Source organism: Podarcis gaigeae, assembly GCF_964106915.1.
Source record: "Podarcis gaigeae genome assembly, chromosome: 12".
Lineage (NCBI taxonomy): Eukaryota > Metazoa > Chordata > Lepidosauria > Squamata > Lacertidae > Podarcis > Podarcis gaigeae.
In genome coordinates this window covers 21626410-21653070 of record NC_139688.1, presented here as the reverse complement: position 1 = coordinate 21653070, position 26661 = coordinate 21626410, and the positions used below count along the sequence as shown (strand labels likewise).

The 26661-nt window shown below is 42.2% G+C and overlaps 1 protein-coding gene across 2 annotated transcripts in view; it reads left to right on the top strand.

The window, feature by feature from the left end:
* The first annotated feature begins 978 nt into the window (after window positions 1–978).
* The window catches only part of APBB1IP (amyloid beta precursor protein binding family B member 1 interacting protein), a 53338-nt gene continuing 27655 nt past the window's right edge, over window positions 979–26661 (top strand). The window contains exons 1-4 of one of the 2 annotated variants that reach the window (XM_083704869.1): window positions 979–1350; window positions 22152–22223; window positions 25156–25243; window positions 26065–26369. In XM_083704869.1, coding sequence (XP_083560995.1) covers window positions 22152–22223; window positions 25156–25243; window positions 26065–26369 — 465 coding nt within the window. In that variant the 5' untranslated portion in view covers window positions 979–1350. Of the gene's footprint in view, window positions 1351–11577; window positions 11730–22151; window positions 22224–25155; window positions 25244–26064; window positions 26370–26661 lie in introns of those variants that run through there. The other variant, XM_083704870.1, reaches the window with a different exon arrangement.

The window sequence follows — 26661 nt, the reverse complement described above, 5'->3', positions numbered from 1 at the left end:
GGTCAAGCACTGCTTATCCTTCTGGCAGGCAGAAGTGTGTGTGTGACTGTATATGATAGAGCAGGCTTCCTCAACCTCAGCCCTCCAGATGTTTTTGGCCTACAACTCCCATGATCCCTAGCTAGCAGGACCAGTGGTTAGGGATGATGGGAATTGTAGTCTCAAAACATCTGGAGGGCCGAGGTTGAGGAAGCATGTGATAGAGGGAGAGACATGGAGATGGAAGACTAGAGACACATGATGCATTGCGAGTGGAAAGTAACATTCCCTCCAGCATTTTGCAGATGGAAATTGGGTATTTGCATCACTTATTTGCATCACTGGGTATCTGCATCACAGAGCAGGTGATGCAAGAATAACTAACTCCCCTGCCTGCATATAACCCCCCCCCCCAATATATGGTTGCAGGTTCTTCTCCCTCAACTATAGATTGTAAATTGACCGATTGCCTTCTAAAAATTAATGGAATGTTTAGTCTCACAGTGGAGCTGGCTGTAGTGTTAATAAGAGTTGCAACTTGAATGAACTTATATCAATGTGCACTGGAATATACATCTATATTCCCACTCAGATGTTTAATTTGGGGGGGGGGGTCCAGGATAGAAGTTAAACCTAAATACTGGGTTTATGCTAAAAATGGGTTGTGTGTATAGATCCTGTGCAAACATCTGAAAACAGCTAGAATGATGCTTAAGACATCTTCCAGACCCCCACCCCCTATGCTTGCCTCTTTCAGCAATCCGTTCATGAGGAGGGCAGGTAGAATTCAAACAAAACAGGGAGAGAGAAAACAAAATTGGGCCACAAGTTACAAGCAGCCAGGCATGGAGTTATTTGGGCGAAGGTTACTTTTCACCCAGGAGGAATGTATGGTGCCTTCCCCTCACAATCCACATGCACCCGTGAGCCCTTTTGAGTGTCTGACATCCAGGAAGCGAGCAAGAATAAAACACGGTTGAGTCTTAAGAGTAGTGGTTTTTGTTTTCAAGGGCGACTGCTGCTTGCTTCCTGAGAAGGTTCCTCCTTCCCTCCCTTCTTCTTTAAATTTAGAGAAGGCACCCTTCCCCTCCTTTCGTTTCACGAGTCGTCCGGGGAAATTTCCCTTCACCTCGGAGCCCAGCCCTTCCTCTCAGCCTCGTGCTTGTGAGAGGCCCAACAGCGCCCACTGGGCCGCCCCGGAGCCACTTCCTTCGCCGGAGAGGAGCTCACGGGAGCTGAGCAGAGGCGGGCTCGGCCCACCGGTTGCCTGCTTGCCTTGCCTGCGTGAGTCACCCGTGTGGGCGCTGCGTGCGCTTCCTTGATCCCTCTCTCCTCGCCTGGACGCCGGGCAGGCCAAGGCCAGCAGTCAAGGTAAGCCTCGGGGGTCTTGCTGGGCTAATGTGGGGTGCATAGGCTGGAACTGCATTTCCCCTCCCTCCTATCGCAGCAGAGTGGGTTGGGTTGGGTTTAGGGGGGTGAGCCCCTTATTAGGAGAGGGGACATGAATGTTATTAGTCGTGGGGTCAAGGGCGAAGCTGAGAAGACTTGTCCCTAAAGCAGTGGTTCCCAGCCATTTTTTGGCCATGACCCACCTAAGCACCTCTAAAATCCTGATTCTCTCCCCCCACCCCCGTTTTATTGTACAGTGGTACCTCGTGTTACAGACGCTTCAGGTTACAGACTCCGCTAACCCAGAAATAGTACCTCGGGTTAATAACTTTGCTTCAGGATGAGAACAGAAATTGTGCTCTGGCAGCGTGGCGGCAGTGGGAGGCCCCATTAGTTAAAGTGGTGCTTCAGGTTAAGAACAGTTTCAGGTTAACAACGGACCTCCGGAACGAATTAAGTACTTAACCCGAGGTACCACTGTATTTTATTTTAAATATTTTGTTGGAAGCCGCCCAGAGTGGCTCGGGAAACCCAGCCAAATGGGCAGGTTATGTATGTATGTATGTATGTATGTATGTATGTATAAACAAACAAACAAACAAACAAAATTATTATTATTATTATTATTATTATTATTATTATTATTATTACTATTACTACTACTACTACTACTACTACTGTGACATGGGGACGTGGGTGGTGCTGTGGGTTAAACCACAGAGCCTAGGGCTTGCCGATCAGAAGGTTGGTGGTTCGAATCCCCATGACGGGGTGAGCTCCCGTTGCTCGGTCCCTGCTCCTGCCAACCTAACACTTCGAAAGCACGTCAAAGTGCAAGTACATAAATAGGTACTGCTCTGGCGGGAAGATAAACGGCGTTTCCGTGCGCTGCTCTGGTTCGCCAGAAGCGGCTTAGTCATGTACGCCGGCTTCCTCAGCCAATAACGCAAGATGAGCGCCGCAACCCCAGAGTCGGTCACGACTGGATTTAATGGTCAGGGGTCCCTTTACCTTTACTGTGACATAATTCTTATTATTCAAAAGGTGAACTCCAATTCATGTGGAGGAAGCCTAAAAGGCCATTAACTGTTAATAACTCATTCTTGAATTGCCCCCCCCTTAAAATTCAAATTGCCCCCCCCCCATTGGAAACCATGGCCCTAAAGGCAGCTGGACCTAACAGGCAGAGAGGCTCTTTCCTTCGCCAGAAAAAAATGGATTTGAGTGAGAAGCAGCAGGAAATTAAGTCAGAAAGAGTTCATGGCTGTCTCCAGCACCTTGTGGGTTTCCACCTTTCTTTCTGGGGAACAGGGGTTCATATACAACATAATGCTCTGAGGGTGATTTTCTCTCCCTCATCCTTGGCTAGAGATGAGAACGAGCATTTTCCAGGACCATTCTAGACCATTCACTGAACAACCACCATGCTATTTGTTTTAAAAAAATTGAATATATGTGAAAAATACACACCAAAAGCAATGACAGTCTTTAAAAAGTCCGCTCCTTTCCCTAGGTCCACTAAAGAAAATTTATTGTAGGATAGAAATTACTTTTTATCTGTGTCATATAGGTACTGTGTCCAGAGAATATCAATAATATCAGTAACAGTATGCAGCTGCTATTTTCTTTTATGGCATTGTGTGGTTGGGTGGATTTTCATTGATTTGGAAGGGCCTTATTGGGCACTGCAGGTCACCTTTTGAAGCTTGGCACAGGCTGTATTATATATTTTAAACAAATAGATTTCTGGACATGTCTTGAGTGTTTTTACTCAAGTGTACAGGGACAGTTTTTCTTTACCCCTCCTTTTTCCTACCCCCCCCCCGCCTCCTGCAAACTCTGATAATTGGCTTTCAATCAGCATCGCTAAGCATTTCTGATTTTAAAAATTGAGTTCTGTTTAATAATCTAATTTGAAAGTTGTTTGGGTATATAGGTGGAGAAGGATTGAAAAGGCGGCTCAGTTTCCTCATAACAACCTCTCTTCTGAGGCTGGTTTGTAAAGATTTTGTATGCTCGTTTCTCTACCCTTCTCAGCATTCTCAGTTCTCTACAGTGGTTTTGCCAGCTCTGCAAAACTTCCTGCCACAGAAATTTGCAATCGCTGGTAGAGGCCGGAATAGCAAACCTTCTTGCAACACAGGGGGAAGAACCACAGTGTTGACTTACCACACCTAAAGTTTTTTTTTTAAAAAAAGCTGTGTAAAAAAGAACAAGCAGAGTTTTCTTATTATAAAGTGTTATAAGAAAAATACTGCTCCTTTTCCCTTATGGGGTATCAAAGAGCCCATATAGAGTCCCTATCAGAAGGAGAAAATAACGGAGGCCATCCAGAGACTCCTGAGAAGCAAGGCAGCTAGTAACCCTGATCTTTATTAACTGTTGCAACAGGGTGCTCACAACCACACATAGGAGACAGGAGGGACCCAGAACAATGGTGTGCAAGTCCTTATATAGACTTTTGAAATTGCCCACCCTGTAGCTCAAGACCACCCCCCAAAACATCATACCTGCATCACAGAAGGAGGCGGGCTTCAGCAGAAATACATCACAGGGGGCGGTCTACAACAGAAATCCTGTCTGGCAAGATACTGATAAGTGGAACCTCGGGTAGCGAATGTTATCCGTGCGGGAGGCACGTTCGCAACCCACAGCGTTCGCAACCTACTGCGTTTGCGCGCGCGTGGGTCGCAATTCGGTGCTTATGCACAAAGCACGATTTAGTGCTTCTGTGCATGCGCGAACACTGAAATCCGGAAGTAACCCATTTCGGTACTTCCGGGTTCGGCGCAGTGCGCAACCCGAAATCGCGTAACCTGAAGCGTCTGTAACCTGAGGTACCACTGTAATGGTCACTTGATTGCCTTACCTGGGCAGCCTGGCCATTCCTTTTGAGATGCTAAATAGTTCCTAAATCCAGGTCACAGACTCATCCTATTCATGCACAAATACACCCTTAAGACAGGATTTGTGAGCAAAGAGACAATGGGGAGGCTTTTCCCATTTCCTTCCTTACTGCAGAGAATATTTGAGGTCACTGGAAGAGTCAAAATGGCTACAGGATTGCTCTCCTGTACTATTTCAGACATGTGGTTTATATACTTATTTATGTATTTGGACATAAAAATAAAAAAGGGACTACCCCTTTTCCTATGAGGGCATAAGAGTTATTCTCTTATTTCAGATCACCACAGAAACACTGTATTCAAGAGAACAACTACTTCTACTCTACCCTGTTCCCATTATCTATGTAGCTATCTGTCTATCTAAGAAAATGTATATGCTGCTTGATTGTAATAATACCTTTTGATGGTTTACAAAACATATGCTACACATATAGAAACACAGTACACACAAACACACACACAACTACCTCATATGTATAACTGTTCACAGATCATATGTATATTGTAATAACAACCAGTTAAGCCAATTGTCCCACACTGATGAAGTTCATGCAGAGCATCTAGGGAACAAACAATGTTTCCCCACCTTTTGCAAAAGTACACAATTGGAACTACCTGAATTGAAGACCTGGAAAAACCATTCAGCTATGGGGCACATCTGCACAGAAGTTTCCTGGACTGGTATCTGAAAGTCATAGGAATATAGAAAGACTGTCCATCTAGCAAACATTGTCCTCCTCCTTCTGTTAAAAAAGTGGAGGTGCCAGGGATTGAATTTAAGACCTTCTGCAAGCAAAGCATGTGGCTTGTCACTGACCCACGAAGCTGGACTCAGTCAGTTCACCAGTCATGTACTGTGTGTGAGAGAGACACAAATTTGCAGAACTTAGTACCTGGCTTTTAGCACCTTGGTATTTTTCTGTAAGATTGCTAACTCCAAAGAAAAATATTTTCATACTCCACAAGGCATGGATTGTATTGGATTTAGAATGGAAAAGCATAAGCAACACTTGTGGCCTCAGTACAATTGAGTAAAGATATTACAAAACCTTGATTGCTTATTTCCTGCTTTGTCGGCGTTGAACATTAGCCTGGAGCAGAAAAGAAAGAAGCTGGATTCTGTATTTTTCTCAAAAATTGCACTTGCATCTGGAGGCTTTCAGAGCTGAGCAGCCATCAGGCATTGAGAACGTGTTACAGACAAAGTACACTAAGGACAAATAGGCAGATGTTTCACCACACTTGCTGGGAATATATACTGAAGTTTGTCCAAAATAGCTAGCTTCCATTTTGCAGGCCAGATGTGATGTGCACATGCCTCAGTCTAAGCTTACCTTTATGGCTCCTAAGAACTGTCTCAGACTAGAGATGCCTGCTTGTCTCTCCCCGCAACTTTCCCCTCTAGTTCTAGTCCTGACCGTGTACCATAGCCTTGGACCAGAAGTGCAGGAAGCCAGGATCAGTATTCCATGCATTCCAGATAAATGTTGTTGCTGCTTTGCATACTGAGATGAAAATTGATGTTCAAAATACAATTAAATAATTGCCTACCTGGTGCTTGTATGAGGATGCCTTCCTTATTTTACTTTTCTGAAGAATTATGTGTTTTTCAGTTCCTCCTTCCTTATTAGAATTGGAACAGAGGAACCGGTTTAAATAACCCCACACCCTTTTCACCTTTAGAAAAAGGAATGAGGTGGGGGATTTTTTAGGACTTAAGATATGTGAACCTAACTTAATTTTTGTGTGTTGGCATTCATCTGTCTCGAGAAACAATGGAAGAGTGTGCCTTTGGTGTAATTCAGACTCACTACTTTGTTGAAAGTGGAACTGATGTGTATTCAGTGCACTCCTTTCTTATTAAACTTACAAGGTTTACAGTGTTAAATGTTATCTTTCTTACACTGCAGTGCTGTGCATGTCTGCATGCAGGAAAGTATGTTGAGAACTGCACTCTCAAAAACTATTATACCCATGAGCAGAGCTACTTGTGTCAAGCAGTATTTGTTTATTTATTTGTTCATTGCATTTTTAGTCCACTCTTCCTCCCCAAAGAGCTCAGGGTCATGCACAGAGCCTCCCTGCCCCCCAACATTTTATTTTCACAACAACATGGTGAGGTCTGTTGGTCTGACAGATAGAGACTGGCCTGAGGCCACCCAGTGAACTTCGCGGCTCAGTGGGCATGTGAGCTTGAGCCTTCCCTTTGAGGTCAACACACTAATAACTAGAATAATAAACCATGGGACTTTTAATGTCTTGATGCATTTTGAACAAGAAAATCTGGTATTAGGGAAAGGCTCTCTGTCTATGTCTTGCACAAAGCCTCATCAGGCTTCAGAACTGCAAACTGGTTTGATGTTGCTTATACATTATCGTGTGTTTTATTGTATGCATTTAAAATTCGTTTTTTTGCTGCAAGTTACCCCAAGAACCTGATTCTAGGGAGGCTTATTGTTGCTTCAAACAAACCCACAGGATGATAGTGGTGATCCAGGGGGTGGTTAGTGGTTTATTTTGTTCTTGTTTTTATTATATATTTTGTGCTTTTTATCATGTAGTCTTCTGTTGGGAACTGCCCTGAGATCTACAGGTAAAGCTCGGAAAACATATTTTAATAATAATAATATCATTTCAAATTTAGCCTTTGTGCTTTTCTGTGTTTTCCTGTGCTTCCAGGCAAAAATAAAATTAAAAACAACACCCTTTTCCATAAGATGAAAAGCTCCATTTTCACATGTAAATCTTGATATGCACCAGTGGTTTTTGATATTTCAGTTGCATGCAAAACTCAACAAAAATTTAAAAGGTGGATTATCGTTAGGGGAACAAAGAGTCTTGCTTGGCAGAACATATTTCCGGTTTGTGTGTGTGTTTCTGATAGAACAGCAGACTTGAAAAGATATGGAAATGGTGCAATAACCATATAAAAAAATATAAATATGTAGAAAACAAAAGGAGACAACTTGTTTGACCTTGATTGTCTGAATATTGCATTGGATACAGACAAGGCCATATTCTAGTTCAGCTAAGAAATATAATCATTAATATACAGAACAGTTATTGAGTTAAAAAAAGCATGTAACTATGGTATGTTGTAAATTGGATTGTCTTTCCTCTGCTGCTAAGCATATACCGTGTCAGGTTAATTTCCATTAATAAAGATAAAATGGGCCACATTTCAAAATGTTATGACTTTAGCATTGACTTCACTCTCAACCTATGACAGCATTAAGCAAAAATACTTTGTTGCATCAATTTGTAGAAGGAGCTTCTTATCATAAGGAATGATTATTTAGGGGGAAATAATTTCATTACTTATGAATAATATCAGTAATGTCCATATTCTAGTGTGAATTGCTTCTTTTTAGCTTTTTATTCTATTACATTCATTATTCGATTCAAGCAGGCCTTCCATATTCTGTAATCAGCATTTGCAATGTAATTGACAAATCCACTTGCTTTCATTTTCTCTTGGCAGAGCAGTAAAATTTAATACTGTCCTGTTCCTTTTACCTTTTGGGGGTTATGTGCTTTTAACTTGTATTTATTGCCTAGTAAAGATTGGGTTTGGGGTTGGTATGCTGGCTTAGCTATTTGATCCCTTACATTCCTTAAATCACAAGAACACCTGATCCTGACCCTTGTCCAATGATTTGTTTAGCAAACAGACACTTTCAACAAATTTTTATCACAATTGTTTTCATGGGTCAGTGAAAGGCTCTTCAGATCAAAAATCATAGCATTGTGTGGTGCTTCAATATACATTATTTGTGTATACAATACACAATATAGCCTTACAATCCTTAGGAGAAGGCCATAGTTCAATGGAAGAGCCTGTGTATGTGTGTCATATGCCCCATTGATGTGTCTCCTTCACTGTAAAATCTTATTTCCCAGTGCACATGACCACAAATCTGAAAATACAACCACAATATGAAAATACAACTAAAAACAAATTGCGCCACCTTGGCTTGCCCATATTCTATAGACATAGCCTCTGTACCTTTAATAAGTGCAGAAATCAACAGATGACTTTTCCTTGGCATGGAAGTGCAATCTTTAAACTGGCCCTCATTTATATTTCTAGGACCCACCCCATTTTCGTGAGTATAAGTTTTAGGTTTTAAAAAAACTGTTTTTAACATTGTGTTTTAACCTGCGCTGGGAATGTAGGGTGGAGGGCAGGTAATAAATTCATAATTAATTGCAGCAATAGCTGCACTTATGGATTTTTACTACATTAGTGCACCCTAAAGATAAGTTGCCCAAGGGGATCTTTGCTGTGTGTGTTTTCTTTCAGGAGATGGCTTAGTCCTTCTTTAAAGGATTAAGGAAATTCATGGAAGATAAGGCTATCATGATAGCTGTCAGGGTCAGACCTTGGTAATAGGGTACCTTGTGCAAGGCCCAAATTTGATGCCCACTCCCAGCCAACAACTGCCTTCCCAAAGCCGGTAAGCGCGGTGCCAGGCTTTAAGGAAGGAGGCATGAAGGCTCGGGCAAGGTCCTAGAGCCCTCCCACCTCCTGGGAAGGGGCCAACTAAGCTTTGGGTAGGAGGAGGGCGGGCTATATAGGACCCTGTCAGAACCCTCACTCCTCCTTCCCTTTGCAAGTGGTTACTACTAGGCTTTGGGAATGAAGCAGGAAGGCCCCACCTTGGCTTGGCGCCCTGTATGGGGAGAAACTGGTTGCACTGCCCTAAATCTGCCTCTGTAGCTGTCCAAGGTCAGAGGCGGCTTGCTAACTGACGGGAAACAATAGCTAGAGATGGCTGTTATTGCCTTCACGTCCTGCTTGCAGGCTTCCCCTAGGCATCTGTTTAGAAACGGCAGGAAATCTTATGCTGGACTAAATAGGCATTTGTTCTGATCCAGGCAGGCTCTTCTTATGTTACGTTCAAGTCCAGGATTTAAGGGCAGGTGATTGCATTCCCCGAATGTTTTGATGAGGCAGGGAAGTTAAAGAACTACGGTTACTTCCACTCATGAAACTTGTGTCCTTACAAGTTAACCAGAACTACATGTATGCATATTGGAAAACAGTGCAATTCTTATAATCTGTACTGGATGACTTCCTACAGAATATGTACCAACATTTTCAGATATTTGGATTTTTGATCTTTCATACAACAATGTGAAATGGCAGGTTCATGTGGATCACAGCATAGGATGGGGAATAGTCATTTGAGAGTGACTTTAACAGATTGCATTAAAAAAAAAATATTACCATTTCTAGTTAGCATACTTTTCCTGCCACCGCCTTGCTTCCCCCCGCAACCCAGTGATAGAATTTTGACTGAGGTTGAGTCGGTTCTTGCCTCCCTAGTGTCAGGTAAAATATTTTCTAATTTCTGTGAACTAAACAAAGAGCCTTATTCCTGTTCTTCCAATGAGAACCGATGGACATTTTTGAGGAGCCTCATATTGCTTAACCAATTAAACTTTTTTTTCTGACTTCAGTTTTCTCTTGAAGGAAATTTCTCAGAAATATAAGAATCTCGCCAGTTCAATCTGTCATGCTAGTTTAGACAAATCACCACTGAGGTCTACTGACAGGTCATGCTATGGAAAAGCATTGCAATTTTTTAGAGTCGTCATATGATCAGCCAGGCACCCAGATCTTTCCGTGTTCTGAATACATTAGCAATAGCTGTTCCAAAATGGTTGCTAAGGACTGTACATTGCTTGGCATTATTTCTGTAGCCCCGTGACCAAGCAGGACAACAAGTCGGTTACACTTGAAAGCAGACTTACCTCTGAAGAATCTCTCAAGTCCAACAATAATATAGTATATATTAACCTTTATATTAAGGTGGAGAGAATCTTCTGTCCTAGAGATGTCTCTGTGACATGTTTTATAAGGGGTGGTGTATTTCGTTATAATCAGCAATTTTGTTTTATTTTTCACCAGTCCATGGGTGTCTCATCACAAGTAAAAACATGTGATGTGAGCTTTCACATAGGAAGTTTTTTAAAAAATAGTTTTTATTGAGAATTTCAACATAACAAATTATCAAAACATATCATCTTCTTTTCACACACCCCATTTTTCCCCTCCCCCTCCCCAAAAAGGATCCCTCCCTCCCCCCCTCCCCCCGAGACTTCCCTCAGTTCCTCTCTCTGGTATTTCAACACATATTATTCTCTGCATATTATCAAATTATCAAGATCCTTAAATCATCTGTCTATTATGTTAACAATCAATAAATTTGTGTATGTTTATTCAAAATCTGCCAAGGAGTCCAATTTGTTTTGTTTTTTAAGTAATTTGTAAAAAGTTTCCATTCTTCTTTAAATTCACAGTTGTCCTTATCTTGCAATTTATATGTCAGTTTCGCCAAGAACTTTCACATAGGAAGTTGCCTCATACCAGGTCACTCTATTGGTCTGTCTCGCCTGGCATTGTGTAGTTTTCTAGGATACTATCCCCTTCTACCCAGTCTTTTTTAATGGGAGATGCTTTGGGTTGAACCTGGGACCTGTAAAGCAGGTGCCCCAGCAAGATTTCCGTGATTGTCACAGCTCTAAAAAGTGCCATGGACACTTTGAGGCTGGGGAGTGGTGCCTAAATATAAGTCACAAAGGGAGGTGTTGTGGGTCAACTGGTGATGGTGATTTGCATTTGTCACTCACTTCATTACAACACGTCTCAAAGCAACTTAGCAACGAAATAAAACAACAGACATACAAAATAAATTGAAAGCCGTTAAGAATGATGTGCTGCACAAGGAGTGCCAAAGTTCTTCTGGTTTGCACAGTATGATACAATTTGAGGCTCATGCACAACCAAAAAGAAAACAATTGTGTAAAATGAGCCTAAAGTTGACTTGTTTTGTGTTCCTGTGGAATGGATACAAGTGGCTTTAATGAAGGTAATCACCGATCATTTTGAGTCTTCCTGACTGCAAAACCCTACGCAGTTCGCAGTTCACCATGCTGAGGATGTGTGCTTTATACTTCACCCAAGGACAGTTGCATAAAATGACTCCCCCCTCCCCCCCGCAGCTGCCATTGCCCTCCCTCCCCTTCCTTCTGTCAGATCTCAGGGAATAAAGGCTGCATTTCAAGATAAGACTGTGCACTGTTTAGTGCACCGGTGAGGATTTGAGGATCCCTGCAGGGAGAACTGATGAGAGCAGTTAACTAACCGTTGATCCAGTAAGCCGCAGGAGGGGTGTGGGAGGATCCTGTCTACCAATCAAAGAGAGAGGCATAACTTTTTAATGGTTAAACAACGACAATGTGAACTTTTACTTCAAAGGGAGAGAATAAACATCTTAGAAGGAGAAACCTTTTTTTTTGTTTTTGTTTTGCCTTCTTTAGTCCTTGGGGTAGAAGCAAACTCTGAGAAGTGGCAGATGGAAGGACATTGCTTTGAACACATAGCTCTGCAATCCTAAAGGGGAAACCCCTTAATCTGCATCCACTTTGATTAAATTACACAGACAAGAGGTAAACCAAAATTTGCCATAGGTTAAAATTGTGGGGGGAGTGCTCTAGACTAGAGTAAGCAGTGTATTTTAAAACAACTTTATACTGTAAACTACCCTGTGAGTTTAGGATGAAGGGCAGTATATAGATTTAAATACTAATACTACTACTACTACTACTACTACTACTACTACTACTACTAGGTTATTAGCTATAAGTGAAAACAGTGGATAGGCATTTACTTGCACACCATTTAGATGGCAAGAGAGTTACTACAGCAGCCTATGAACACATGGAGGGCGAAAGCAGGGATAAAGGAATAGCAAATAAGTTGCCTTCCAAATGCTCAGGACTCCAGCTAGGACTCCAACTACCATCAGCCCCATCAGTCAACCTGGCAGTGGTCAGGGGTGATGGGAATTGTAGTCCTCAATGTTGGGAGGCTATTTCTGCCTTACATAATTTCTGATTATGAAAAAACTGCTATGCGTTGTCTTCCTGAGTGATTGTTTCCCACCTGAACTGTTCTTTTAATTACTTTATTTATACAGCTATGATTCATTTTAAATATAAGTATTGCTAATTAAACTTAACCGAAGGTGTTCCTTCAGTCCTTCCTCCACCCCTATCGAACAGGAAGCACACAGAAACGTTAAAACAGATGTTGGGGCAAGCCTGTTGTTTTACAGCACTGTCTGCAGAGGTGCTTTGTGCTGCAATTGTATGCTGCGCTGCTCTGAATTAGAATACCCTCCAGACTATAGACAACTGTTCCTTTAGGATAGTTGAATATGGCAAAATTTCAGTGCAGAAACTGCTGAATATTCTCTCCCATGCCTCTCTTATCAGTCATGTGCAGACCTCCTGAATCACAAGATTTAGGGGGGTTTTTTGCTCAGTTAATCCCATGTAAAGCTAATTAATAATTTTGCTGTGCTGTTCCTGCTGGGGCAAAGCAGCTACAGCTGCAATATCAGGAGCTAACTGCATGTTATGTGTAAACTGGTATAATAGAGTAATCTGAAAAGAAAACAGCTTTGGTGCCAGTAATTTTGAGTGGATAAGCACTAAGGGGGAGTGGTGGTTAACCCTTTTTCTGTTCCCTTTTTCTCCTTTTCAGTTTGCCAGCTGCTTTCCTTAAAAAAAAAAGGCTTTGGAGCTGCAAAACATATGACATGTAGTTAGCACAGGTGATATTTGCAAATGAATTGAATAGTTTTGCTAATTTATTGGTGCTTAAATAACAGTTAAGGAAGAAAAATCAATATTCGATAATGAGGCTTCCTGTATATCTGTTCTGGAGCATTATCAATAATTGTGTAACCATTAAAAAGTTTCATAGTATTCATAAGTGTTCTTATTAACGTATGGGGAATATAGCCAAGGGTCATTTATATAGCCAAGCCCCCTGCCTCCCTTTTAAAAGTAGTTGCTATTCAGCACAATCCTCTGCATGTTTACTTAGAAATAAGTCCCATTGTGTTCAGTAGGACTTAGTCCTTTGTAAGTGTTTATAAGTTTGCAGCATTACTAAGCTGGATAACTGGATATCTTACACTTTGTGTTGGTCTGTTCATCTTAAGTCGGCTAAGGTTTTCTTTTATGTCGCTTGCTATAATAAATTAAATGTGTGTAGGGGGAAATATGAGGTTGAGGCAGTTACTGCATGACCAGCAGCTTCATCCATGTGCTTTGGTGATCAAATAAATTCTTGCAACACATTTCAAATGCAATGTTGTACAAAGTTTCCTTTTGGATTCCCCCCCCCCCCCATTTTACATGGAGACAAAGTCCATGTAGGGTAGAAGGAGAGGGGAGCAGCCCTTTTTTCCCTTCTCCTTAACACTTCACAACTATAGGTCATAACTTTGGCCGTGTCAATTAATTGTATTTGTAGTAAAAAACTGTGTATTAATAATCATTCACCTGCGCTGTGAATCTGCCTATTAAAGGAAAAGAGCTCTGCAAGTGTGGTTTTCTCCTGATTGAAGTGCAGAGTGTTTGAGGACTGAGACATTCGCAGGGAAACCAAAATGCTTGTTTACAAAGCTATAGTACTACCAACCTTACAATATGCTTGTGAAACATGGACCACTTATAACCGCCATCTCCAACTCATTGAAAGATTCCATCAACGGTGTCTCTGAAAAATCTTACACATCACTTGAGAAGACAGGCGAACTAATATCAGTGTACTGGAAGAAGCAAATATCACCATTGTCAAAACAATGATTCTTCAACATCAATTTTGTTGGACTGGTCATGTTGTGCGGATGCCTGATGGTCGTCTTCAAAAGCATCTACTCTATTCCGAACTTAAAAATGGAAAGCGTAATGCTTTCCAGGTTTAAAGACTGTCTCAAGGCAAATCTTAAAAAATGTAGTATAAATACTGACAAGTGGGAAACACTGGCCTGCAAGTGCTCCAGTTGGAGAACAGCCTTTACCAAAGGTGTCATGGGCTTTGAAGACACTCAAACTCAGGACGCAAGGGAGAAACGTGCTAGGAGGAAGACACGCTTGGCAAATCCACACAATGATCACTTCCCACCCGGGAACCAATGTCCCACTGTGGAAAGATGTGTGGATCCAGAATTGGCCTCCACAGTCACTTACGGACTCATTGTTAAAACCGTGTTTATGGAAGACAATCTTTCTCGGCTACGAGTGATCGCCAAAGAAGAAGAAGAGTCTATAGCCATAGCCTCTGTACCTTTGGGCAGGGGTCCCCACTTTGGGCAGGGGTCAGCTGCATTGTCCTGTTCCCCAGTTGTTCAGCCAATCCCAGCTCCGTGTCAGTCAGCTGATTAGCAGGACAGGAAGCCTTCCTTGCCAATGCACAATTTGGAGCACACTTCAAGGTTGACACCTGTGTACTGACAGGCAATGTCCCTAGCTTCCCCAATTCTAATATCACATATGACATCAGGGTGTGGGGCAGGCAGGGAAAAGGCCTCACGGGCTAAATAGGACCCATGCTGTACCTGTTTAGGCTAGCAGGCCAGGTATTCCCCACCCTTATGGGATAAAAGTTAATGTGGAAAAGAGTCATCTTTTCTGCCTCCATTAGAAGCATCTTCCTTGCTGTGGCTGTATTATTATTACAACATTTTTCATACCCTTTTGTTTAAATAAAAGCAGTCTGATATGCACTGTTCCTGCACCACCCCTATTCATTTTGAAAAAGTATTCCCTCTTTTTTTTTCAGGCTTTCTGTCAAAATTTAAAATGACCTTTAGTTTTTCCCGTTACGAATTGTTCAAAGATTTAAACCTGTTTACTCATTAACAGTCAGAAACTTGAGTCACCGAGATACTTAGTAGAGAACCACTTCCTTTTTTAAAAAACGCTTCTGTACTGTGGCACATTAGTGAAATAATGTGTCGGCTTCAGCTGGCGCTGTGGGTTAAAGCCTCAGCACCTAGGACTTGCCGATCGAAAGGTCGGCGGTTCGAATCCCTGCGGCGGGGTGCGCTCCCGCTGCTCGGTCCCAGCGCCTGCCAACCTAGCAGTTCGAAAGCACCTCCGGGTGCAAGTAGATAAATAGGGACCGCTTTCTAGCGGGAAGGTAAACGGCGTTTCCATGTGCAGCTCTGGCTCGCCAGAGCAGCGATGTCACGCTGGCCACGTGACCCGGAAGTGTCTCCGGACAGCGCTGGCCCCTGGCCTCTTAAGTGAGATGGGCGCACAACCCCAGAGTCTGTCAAGACTGGCCCGTACGGGCAGGGGTACCTTTACCTTTACCTTTACCTTCAGCTGTAGCAGCAGTTGCGACTGTTACTGGTCTAGGATAGCTTGATTGCATTATATCAGGCATTGGTAACTTCAAGAATGGATTACAGTAGTACCTCGGGTTAAGTATTTAATTCGTTCCAGAGGTCTGTTCTTAACCTGAAACTGTTCTTAACTTGAAGCACCACTTTAGCTAATGGGGCCTCCCGCTGTCGCCGTGCCGCTGGAGCACAATTTCTGTTCTTATCCTGAAGCAAAGTTCTTAACCTGAAGCACTATTTCTGGGTTAGCGGAGTCTGTATGTAACCTGAAGCATATGTAACCTGAGGTACCACTGTACAGTACTGCATTGCATTCTATGTGGGGCTTCCCATGCGGTTGAGCTGGAAACTGTAGCTAGTGCAGAATGCTGCAGCACAATTGCTGACAAGAGTCAGATTCTGTCAACATATTCCACCTCTGCTCAGAGATCTGAACTGGGTGCTGACCTGTTACTGGTCCAGGTTCAAAGTGTTGTTATTGGTATATAAAAACCTCAACAGCTTGAGACCAGTTTACTTGAAGGATCACCTTTGACTCAGATGTGCCTACTTGACAACTTTTGTCAAGTCTACCCAGACATGCAATTTTATGCATACTTGTTTTCAAATTACTTTAATATTAGTGGCATTACTAATGTTTTTGATAATTTTGTGTGTGTGTGTGTTGATTTGTTTATTTTCTCTGTAATTTCGTAACTATTCACACTATTTTATGTAAACTGCTTTAAAGATGTTCCATTTTAGAATTAAACAGTCTACAAATTCTGTTAAATAAATAGATGGGTTTTTGCTTTTAATAGAACGCAGTGTGGTTCTGTGGTCAGGTTTCAACTATCACTCTTGAAATTGCCACTCCCAGTGCTGCTCATTGGGTATTACCTCACCTCAGATTTTGAAATATTTTTCTAGCTCTGTCAACAATCCAGAATTCTTCCTGGCAGTAATGTTCAGAAAGAAGAAAAACCCTCCTTCCTGTATGTGTGAAATTCTGCACCCCTTTTCTTGAAATGACTCCCACTTCCAGTTCTTTGAACAGAATTTGGAGCCTGGACAGAGCACGTCTGTTCTTACTATTCAGCGGTGACTAGCCTCCCAGCTAACAGCAACTTCCATCAGCCCCAGTGACCATGGCCAACAATGAGGGATGGTGGGAGCTATTCAACAATGCCTGGATGGGCACACGTTTCCCCATTTGTACTGTGGTAGAATCAACACTGTTGGAGGGTGAAAGAGTTCAAAATAGAATGAAACCCGCTCAAATGAAGGAAAACGTGGCATATGCCTATTCATTGTTAACAGCACCTCAACATGAGACAAAAACACCCCCCCCTACTACCACTGCACCCATCTACAATGCAGATTGGGTGTGTAATAGACCATGGCATTGCACAAATTGGGTGGCTCTCTGTTGAGAAACAGATTTGCATTCATGCTAATGTAGCCATTGTAATGGCTAAGTGTAATGGCTAACTAAGGGCTCATCCAGAGAGACCTCATGTTGAGGATCAAGAGCAGCTTCAGCACTTACTGATCTCCCACAGGGTAAATATTCAGGATGCTTCAGTCCATAATGGTTGCTGATGATCACCATTGTTAATAAAGACTGCAGCAGGACTAGCTGTTTGGCTCTCTCCATACTAATAGCATGGCTTCTCTGGGGACAACGTACTTTTCTGTTCCCACACTCTTTGTTGTGTGCCGTGGTGCCAGATCAGAAGGACTGGGAGCTGTTGCCTAGATGAACCTTTGCTTTCTTGCATCTTGTCTCCCATCAAGCAGATTAAAAAGGAAACTGTACTGTACCATGTTCCCTCCCTGCCCTGACCTGCTGCTGCTTCACAGCTCCAGTTCGCCAGATTTATCTAATTCCTTCAGTGGAACAGGGGCATAATCCACAACGTTAGTCTTGTAAAAACAATATCACATTCAAGGCATTGTTACATGTTATTAATAAACAAGATCTAGGAAAGCGGGCAACATGCCACATTATCAAATTCCCCTATTACAAATATACTTCGAAGCTCATGTTGCCATTTAATATAAATAACAATCCCCAAATATCTATAAAACCAAGCTGCCTGAAGGGCATGCTTTTATTTGATGTCATGCTAATCAGTTTTGGTGTGCCAGAAATTACAGTTGCTGATGGTCCATCTGTTTTGTATTTATCTTATGTTATAAGTGGTGTTTATTTGATAAGAATCAATGCAATGAATGTTTATGAAATGAAACAATTTTTTTTGTCTCACTAAATCATAAAATCAATTGTTTTTGTCTCACTAAATCACACCTACAAGTGCCATAAAGTATATCCTAGCATAAATTTAACAATGAATACCTTGAAGTAGTGTTAGAAAGTGGAGACACATTTTTCACACTAGCTTTCAGATGTATAGTACTGCACTTTCTGTACTTCAGTAATCCTGCTCATTATTCATTGTGACTTAACAAACCTTTAGGTTAAGTATGCTATGGTGTGATTATCTGGAAATTCTCCCGCATTGTTTAAAACTCATCTCAGTTTAAAACAGCCTTCACCAAATCTAGTGCCTTCCAGATATTTTGGATTCCAGCCTTCCAAGTTGGCAAAGGCTGGTTTGGAACATGGTTGGTTCCTGTCCTGTTGCATGAGATTGAGCCAAGCGCCATGCTCCAAATTCTGGAGGAATTTTAAAAAATATTGGTGATCTATATATACAAGAAGCAAATTCTGTATGTGTGCCATGCTGTGGAGTGCTGTGGTCATTTGGAGAAGAATGTTAGTTCTATCAGTTCCTCAGCACTTTGCTCCCATTAGTACCTTAGCATGTATGACTGCATCTGCAGTGGTATACCTTGGTTCTCAAATGCCTTGGTATTCAAACAACTTGAAACCCAAACACTGCAAACCCAGAAGTAAGTGTTCTGGTTTGCAAACTCTTTTTGGAAGTCAAACATGCTCCGTTTTGAGTGTTATGCTTCTGATTTGAGTGCCACACTTCCATTTTGAGTACCACACTTCTGTGCTGAGATCTGTCTGTTTTTGCTACTGATTTTGAGATCTGTTTTTGTTTTTTGTGACTGTGTGGAACCCAGTTCAGCTACTGATTGATTGATTGATTGATTGTGTGACTGCACATTATTTATTGATTTCATTTTATGGCTCAGTGGTCTCGTTAGATAATAAAAGTCATGTTAAATTGCTGTTTTAGGGGTTGTTTTTAAAAGTCTGGGACAGATTAATCCATTTTGCATTACTTTCTATGGGAAAGCACACCTTGGTTTGGAAACGCTTTGGTTTTGGAACAGACTTCCAGAACGGATTAAGTTTGAGAACCAAGGTACCACTGTATGTCTCTTTTTTTGTAAACACCTTTGCAGGCAGAGGCAAAACCGCGGGATGTAGTAGTTCAGAGGTAGGACTGTCTCCTCTAGTGTGGATTTGGAGAATGGGAAAATTCTATTAAAGAAACCAAGGCCAAGCCTAATATGTGCATTAAAGAATATGATTATTATAGCATGTTTCCACAAGTTACTGCATTGGGCCATTTTATTGGCTTATAGGAATCAAGCACCAGTGCTTAAAGTCTGTCCATTCTCTTGCATGGCTATAGTACTTGACCCAATTTCTGGTACTAACAGGAATTTATTAGCCTGTGAACACCTACCCAGCAGAGACAGAAACAGAGACAGGAGGGGTGGTCCCAAAGGCTTGCTGAATGTTTCCGTGCCAATTTTTGAGACACTGTGCAGTGCATCATATTCCTGGTAATTTGGGGGATTTCGGTGAAACGTGACTGATTCTGACAGGCAACGGGCAGCCTAGCTGGCAAGAGGAGGATGTCGTTTTAGCTGCAGTGGTGCAAAACTTCAGTTACATTGCTAAATTTAAGCGGCGTCTTAGAACGGAGCTGCCCAACTGATAACCTCATATTTATCTCATAAATATTAAACAGCTTGAACTGCATATTAGTCAGCTATGCCTAGCGGGGCCTTGGTAGCTCTTTCTCTCCCTAGCAATTACCGTATCAGCGCAGATCATTGGCCTGTTCCTTCGCCTACTGTTCATTTATGGTAATCGGAGGCGTGGGGGGGGGGGGGCTGTGCTGCAAAAACATTCTTGTTACAGCGGCAATAGTCATAAACTCATGGCTGAGCTTGTTTCTATCCAGGAGAGAACAGGGCGATTCTGCTCCCTATTAATCAGAGACTGGTTAATTTTTCTTCACAATTGGCAATGCCTTAAAAACCTGTTGGCTAGGAGAAGCTAATTAGAATCCTCAGTTGCGGAGTGTTGAATAAATAGCTACCATTCATCAAGTAGGGGTGTTTTTTCCTTGCAGCATGGAATTATTCTAAGCCCCGTCCTGATCCATGTTTATTTTGAAGTCCATTTGATTTCAAAATGGATTCAAGCCTGAACATGTTTTCCTGGATACTTTTTTAATTCTTTTTAAATAAACCAACTCAGCCACACTTCTGAAATGTGTGTGTGGTTAATGATGAATAAGAACAGGTGATAAAACTACAGTCAAACCTCGAGTGTCAAAGGTAATCCGTTCTGGAAGCCCGTTCAGCTTCCAAAACGTTGCACAACCAAATCAGGGCTTCCAATTGGTTGCAAGAGCTTCCTGCACTCAGCGGAAGCCGCATCAGATGTCCGAAAAATGTTAAACTGGAGCATTTACTTCCGGGTTTTCAGCGTTCGGGAGCCAAATTGTTTGAAAATAGAGATGTTCGGGAGCCGAGGTTTGACTGTATTTGCTATGAATTTTTCATGCTGACATTAATTTCCTCTTTTTCTTTTCATTTTACAAAGTCTTCAGTGGGGAGGGGGTTGAAATAATGAGAGTTGACTGTCATTTGATCACATGTATCATGCATGGCCAGATACACCAGGAAGCCAAGCCTGTAACTGCCGCTAGATTACAAAGCAGCATGGTAGGTGCTAGAATGAGTCAGGAGCAAAGCACCTGCAATTCTGTCCCCAGCATTGTGCATTTGCTTGTTCACACTCTGACCTTGTGTAAAGTGTGAACCCAGGCCACTTTTGCACCTTATTTACAAAGAAAGTGAGAGTGCTTTTTTGCTACAGAATAATTGATATATATATATATATATTTATTTATTTATTTGGCTAGGGACACGGGTGGTGCTGTGGGTTAAACCACAGAGCCTAGGCCTTGCCGATCAGAAGGTTGGCGGTTCGAATCCCTGCGACGGGGTGAGCTCCCGTTGCTTGGCCCCTGCTCCTGCCAACCTAGCAGTTCGAAAGCACGTCAAAGTGCAAGTAGATAAATAAGTACCTCTCTGGCGGGAAGGTAAACGGCATTTCCGTGTGCTGCTCTGGTTCGCCAGAAGTGGCTTAGGCATGCTGGCCACATGACCCTGAAGCTGTTCGCCGGCTCCCTCGGCCAATAAAGCGAGATGAGCGCCGCAACCCCAGAGTCGGCCACGAGTGGAACTAATGGTCAGGAGTCCCTTTAACTTTACCTATATATATTTGGCTAAGATTTCTTTGAGTGATAGCCCTAAGAGAAATGGGAATTAGTTTGGAATTGGCTAAATTTTATTGGGGGGAGGGGAATCAGGAATGATTTTGCCTGCTACCAAGTTTCCACCCAGCTGTATATTGAGTCATTCTCACATGTAACAGTAACAAGGTTATGACTTATGCAATCTTCCCCGTCACAATCATGTGTCTGGTGTGTGCTTTCTTCGGTACTTTAGTATTCTGCAGCCTTTGCCTGTATTCCTTGCCTGCTAGGAGATAATTTTGCTCATTTGTTACTGTTTTGAGCAAGGCATGTTGGCTGGAAAGGGTACGCTCCACAAAGCAGGCAGCAAGCTGACTTTTATTTCTTTGACAGAATAGTGTAAGCCTCAGAGGTGAATTGAAAAGATGGAATATTCTGTGGAAATTTCTCCATACATTGTTTGGGTGGTGGTCTCCAATGAATCAAACTTCTCCAATGGCCAATGAAGTCATGTTGGATCAAAAGGAAAGGGCTGAAATTACTCTAGGACATGCTTTACTGAACTCTGACACTGGGGTGCCTTCAGATTGTCAGCATTTTGTGGGAGGAATTCAAGCGTACTGAGAAATTTAGGTTTGTGCAATTAGAATGGACGTATGTGATCTGTTGCCTTCTTGCAACAAATCCACTTTAAAAAATAAATGGGCTTTTTTGCTGTTAGGAAAGTGACTAAGAAATACACTGAAAGGCGTGGAATGAATGAATGATTTAAAGGAAGACATATAAACACCCCACATGCTAATTAGGATGAGTGCTCATTGATTTATAACCTTTCTACAAACAAATCAGAACAAATGTTCAATAAAGACTAAATAAAATCTAGTTTCAATGTAAGCTTTGTGTGAGCAAATCAGGATGACTTCTGAGTAAGTAGGATATTACTTCTTTGGAGTAGGAAAAAGACACTGCAAGACCAGTATAGGTGATCAGTGACCTGCCTTAGAGGGGGGCTATATCTGAGAACAACTAGTCTTATCAAAATGCTTTGAAAATGAAATGGTTTATTTCAGTAATACTAATAGGAGAAAAGCTACAATTAGTAGTAAAAGAATGAAACTTGAGGGCATCCCTTTTATGTTGCAGAAAAGTTTGTGACGTTTTTGGTAGGCACTGAGGCTCACTGCTCTCACCCTTGCCTGATTTTTGTTTTTCAGATGGAGGAAACATGTGAAGATATAGATCAGATGTTCAGCGATTTATTGGGGGAGATGGATTTGCTGACACAGGTAAGTTATGCTTTCTTAGCTGATTTGGAGAGCTGGTAAAAGAAAGTAAAAAAGAAGGAATAAAGAATCCTTCTTCCTGTCTCCATTCATCGTTGTTCTTTTTTACTAAATATAATTATTTCAACATACCGAGATTGATTCCTCATCTGCTGCCCCCACATTGCCCATGAAATAACCAGTACCAGTCGCGAGAGACTTTTTGCAGCTGAAGCAAAACATCACAATGCCTGTTGTGCTAGACCAGCATACCTATCCACATTTTTTAAAAAGAAAGGACAAAGGACACTACAGTCATATCTTGTAAGTCAAACAGCTTAGTTCCTGAATGTTTTGGCTCCTGAACTTCGCAAACCCAGAAGTGACTGTTCCGGTTTGTGAACGATTTTTGGAAGCCGAACATCCGACGGGGCTTCCACGGCTTACAATTGGCTGCAGGAGCTTCCTGAAGCCAAGCAGAAGCCATGCTTTGGTTTTTGAACGTTTTGAAAGTCGAATGGACTTCTGGAATGGATTCTGTTTGACTTCCAAGGTATGACTGTATAACTATCCCTGCATGCATTATGTGGGAATGGGGGATTGTATAGCAGAAACAGGTTACTACAGTGGTACCTTGGGTTACATACGCTTCAGGGTACATACGACTCCACTAACCCAGAAATAGTGCTTCAGGTTAAGAACTTTGCTTCAGGATGAGAACAGAAATTGTGCTCCAGTGGCGCAGCAGGAAGCCCCATTAGCTAAAGTGGTGCTTAAGGTTAAGAACAGTTTCAGGTTAAGAATGGACCTCCAGAACGAATTAAGTACTTAACCTGAGGTACCACTGTATGTTGTTGGAGCACATATTTGCTGACTAAATTCTGCTTTCCCTCTTGCGGGGGGTGGGGAGACCCTGTATACAGGGGACCTTGTGTCTTTCATTTTCAGCCATTTGTCTGTTAAACCCTTCACCCAGCCCTCCACCAAGCTACTTTCCTTCCTGTAGGGGAGTTTAATGGCCCACCTCTCTTCTGCTTCTGATTGCTGAGTCCTGCAGCTGCTTTTCCTTTAGAAAAAGAAACCTCTGGGAAATGGGTCGCATATATCCTTTGTAATGTCAAGTTGGCCTTTAGACTTCAGCGGAATGCTGGCAATGTAGCAAAATAAGAATCTATGGCACAAATTACATAAATTTTGAAAGTGAACGTGAAGCACTTAACCTGCCACTTCGGTTTTTATATATGAGTCCCTCGGCATAAAGCTTTATTTCTGATTTTTTATATATATAGTGTTCAGATAGGTTCTGTCAGTTGTATTTTACTCTGTAGATTAGGAATTCTGCTGGAAGGAGCTTGCAAACCAATAAAATAAAACAAAATATTGTTCGTACCACCCCGACCTCCACAGCAGTGCAAAATTCCAGGGCTCCAGGCTCCTACCCAAGGTTCATGTTTCCTTTGGAAATGAGGCACAGGGGAGACTGTGGTGTCTTTATGGCATAGGGTTTATGGACACAGATATATATAACCTGAGCCTGCCATGGAGGGGTTCAGAGTATTGCCACTCCAAAAGGGCCTTGCTTCTCCCATAGGCACACTCCTGGATTCAAAAGAGAAAATCAAACACGCTCCAAAATGTAGCTCTGATCCCACCCCCCTCTCCAGCCTGCTGATCTTTTCCAGACTACAACATCACTGCAAAAACACCATCCTAAACTTTCCTTTTGTCTTTCGAATTAACTGACCTTGGGGGTGGGGCACTGAGCCACTTCCATTTTCCCAGCTAATGACTCATCCTAACTTGTATTTTAACATGCAAGAATAAATATCTAGCACCCCAGAATTAGAAGGGGAGTCCAGGCCCCCCACAAACTTGTAACATTATGATTTAATGGCACAGTGTTGGCTATCAGAACAGTAACTCCAATTCACTACAGTGATACCTTGGGTTACATACGCTTCAGGTTACAGATGCTTCAGGTCACAGACTCTGCTAACCCAGAAATAGTACCTCGGGTTAAGAACTTTGCTTCAGGATGAGAACAGAAATAGTGCAACGGCAGCGTGGCGGCAGCAGGAGGCCCCATTAGCTAAAGTGGTACCTCAGGTTAAGAACAGTTTCAGGTTAAGAACGGACCTCCGGAACGAATTAAGGTACGTAACCAGAGGTACCACTGTATTAAGTTTCTGGCTTCTTAATAATGGATTAGGTGTAAATGAGAAAGTAGAATAGCTCAAAAACCAATAAATAACCTTTTCTATGTAGATATTGACACTGAGTCTGCTTTGTGACAGTGGCCACCATCACTGTTTCCCCAGTTTTGTCTCCCCACCTGCCCTCTAAGCTGCTATTTATCTTGCTGGGGAAACAAACACCTCTTTTGTGGAAGGTGGTTTAAATCAGGGAAACAGCACAGGGGAAAGGATTTTTTAAACCCTGCAAGTGCCCTGGCAACTTAAGCTGTTGCTTTTAAAAAGATATATCAACATCAGGAGGTCCAATCATGGACCTTCCATTTTTATTTTTTTTTTATTTTTTGCCTTAAGACAAACTAGATAGTCTGCAAAATGCATGACATTTCACTTGCTTGTGTTTTGTTATTGACTTGGGGAGTTGGGGCGATGGTTGAACACAGCTGTGGAAGCAGGGAGGGGGAGAATGGCTTATAGTCAAAAGTTTCCTGTTCCCCTTATGGTGTTCACACCGAATACATGATAAATAAACAACTCAAAACTCATTTCCCCATGTCATATGAAGCAGCATTCAAATGTGTTTGATGTCAAAGGTGGGGCAAGTTATTCTGGAGAAAGGGATGTTAAGACTACACTTACAAAGCAAACCTCTTTCTGTAGCGAACAACCTGCCCAGTAGATAAGTTTCTAGTCTTAGGACACCTTGAATAACTTTTCTACCATGACTGTTGCCATTGACAGTGATATTTCCCTTTCTTCATCAGAGTTTGGGAGTAGAAACACTCCCACCTCCACCCAGCAAAGCAGCCAATGAGGAATTTAGTTTTGCAGTGGGTTTTAAAGATTTAAATGGTGAGTATTTGTATTTTGTATTACTATGATCTGTTTGTGGGGGGAGGGGGCAAGCACTATTTAGCAAAAAGCTAAATGGACACTTTTCTGAAACAATTCACTAATTTTGAATGTGTAAAATGGCTTTGGTCTAACTCTTGAAACAATGAAAGGTTAAATTTTCTCTTTCTTTCAAAAAAGCGATCGTGTAAATTTTACCAAAGCTATAATTTGCTTTTGAATATGGTACTCAAGTTATTATATTTCATTTCTCTATGCAAATCTTAGCCTGGCTTTTGATAAAAGGTAAAGGGAACCCTGACCATTAGGTCCAATCGTGACCGACTCTGGAGTTGCGCGCTCATCTCGCTTTATTGGCCGAGGGAGCCGGGGTTTGTCCACAGACAGCTTCCAGGTCATGCGGCCAGCATGACTAAGCTGCTTCTGGTGAACCAGAGCAGCACACAGAAACACCGTTTACCTTCCCGCCGGAGCGGTCCCTATTTATCTACTTGCACATGACGTGCTTTCGAACTGCTAGGTTGGCAGGAGCAGGGACCGAGCAACGGGAGCTCACCCCATCACGGGGATTCGAACCGTCGACCTTCTGATCAGCAAGTCCTAGGCTCTGTGGTTTAACCCACAGCACCACCAGATGTAAATTCCTCTTGTACAGTATTCCCAGGTGCTCTTTTAAAAACTTGCCTCTGTCACCTCCTTGGCTAGATGCCATTCTTATTATAATCTGTGGAACAGCATCTACTCGCACTAGCAGAGCAAGTTGCTCAAGATCAGTACTGAAATGATGCCTGAGATATCTTGTATTTCCCGCCCCTTAACAGAATCCTTAAATGCATTGGAAGATACCGATTTGGATGCTTTAATGTCTGATCTTGTAGCAGACATAAGTGAAGTGGAGAAAGCCACATTCCAAGAACAGAAAGATGCCACTAATTTCCAACATGCTGCCAAGACTCAAGCTCCAGCAAATGCTTCTGTCGCCACTTATGCCCAGTCAAGTTTCCCAAATATTGCCGTTACCCAGGTTGAGGATGATTTGCCGCCACCTCCTCCAGAACTAGCCTTTGGTTTTCCTCCTCCTCCTCCTCCACCTGCTTCAACCCAGCCTCCTGAACCACGCACTCAGGTGAGCAGAATTTGTCACGGCTTAAAATTAGCCGCTGTTTCTTTAATACAGAAGGAACTGAGTCAGCATGAGTCAGCTGCCTACAATGAATTGGCAAAGCCTGCATGACTCATGCAACCTTTCACCTACATATGCCTGTATATATAGAGTGGTCATTGATTGTATGAGGTGTGGGTTGGTTGCGTTTGATATCTATAAAGCTGTCGGTCATGGTTGGAGAAGACTTTTGGTTGGAGAAGACTTTTTTAGAATAAAAGCAGCATTCTGCAAAGTACTCTTTCTCAAGGAATCT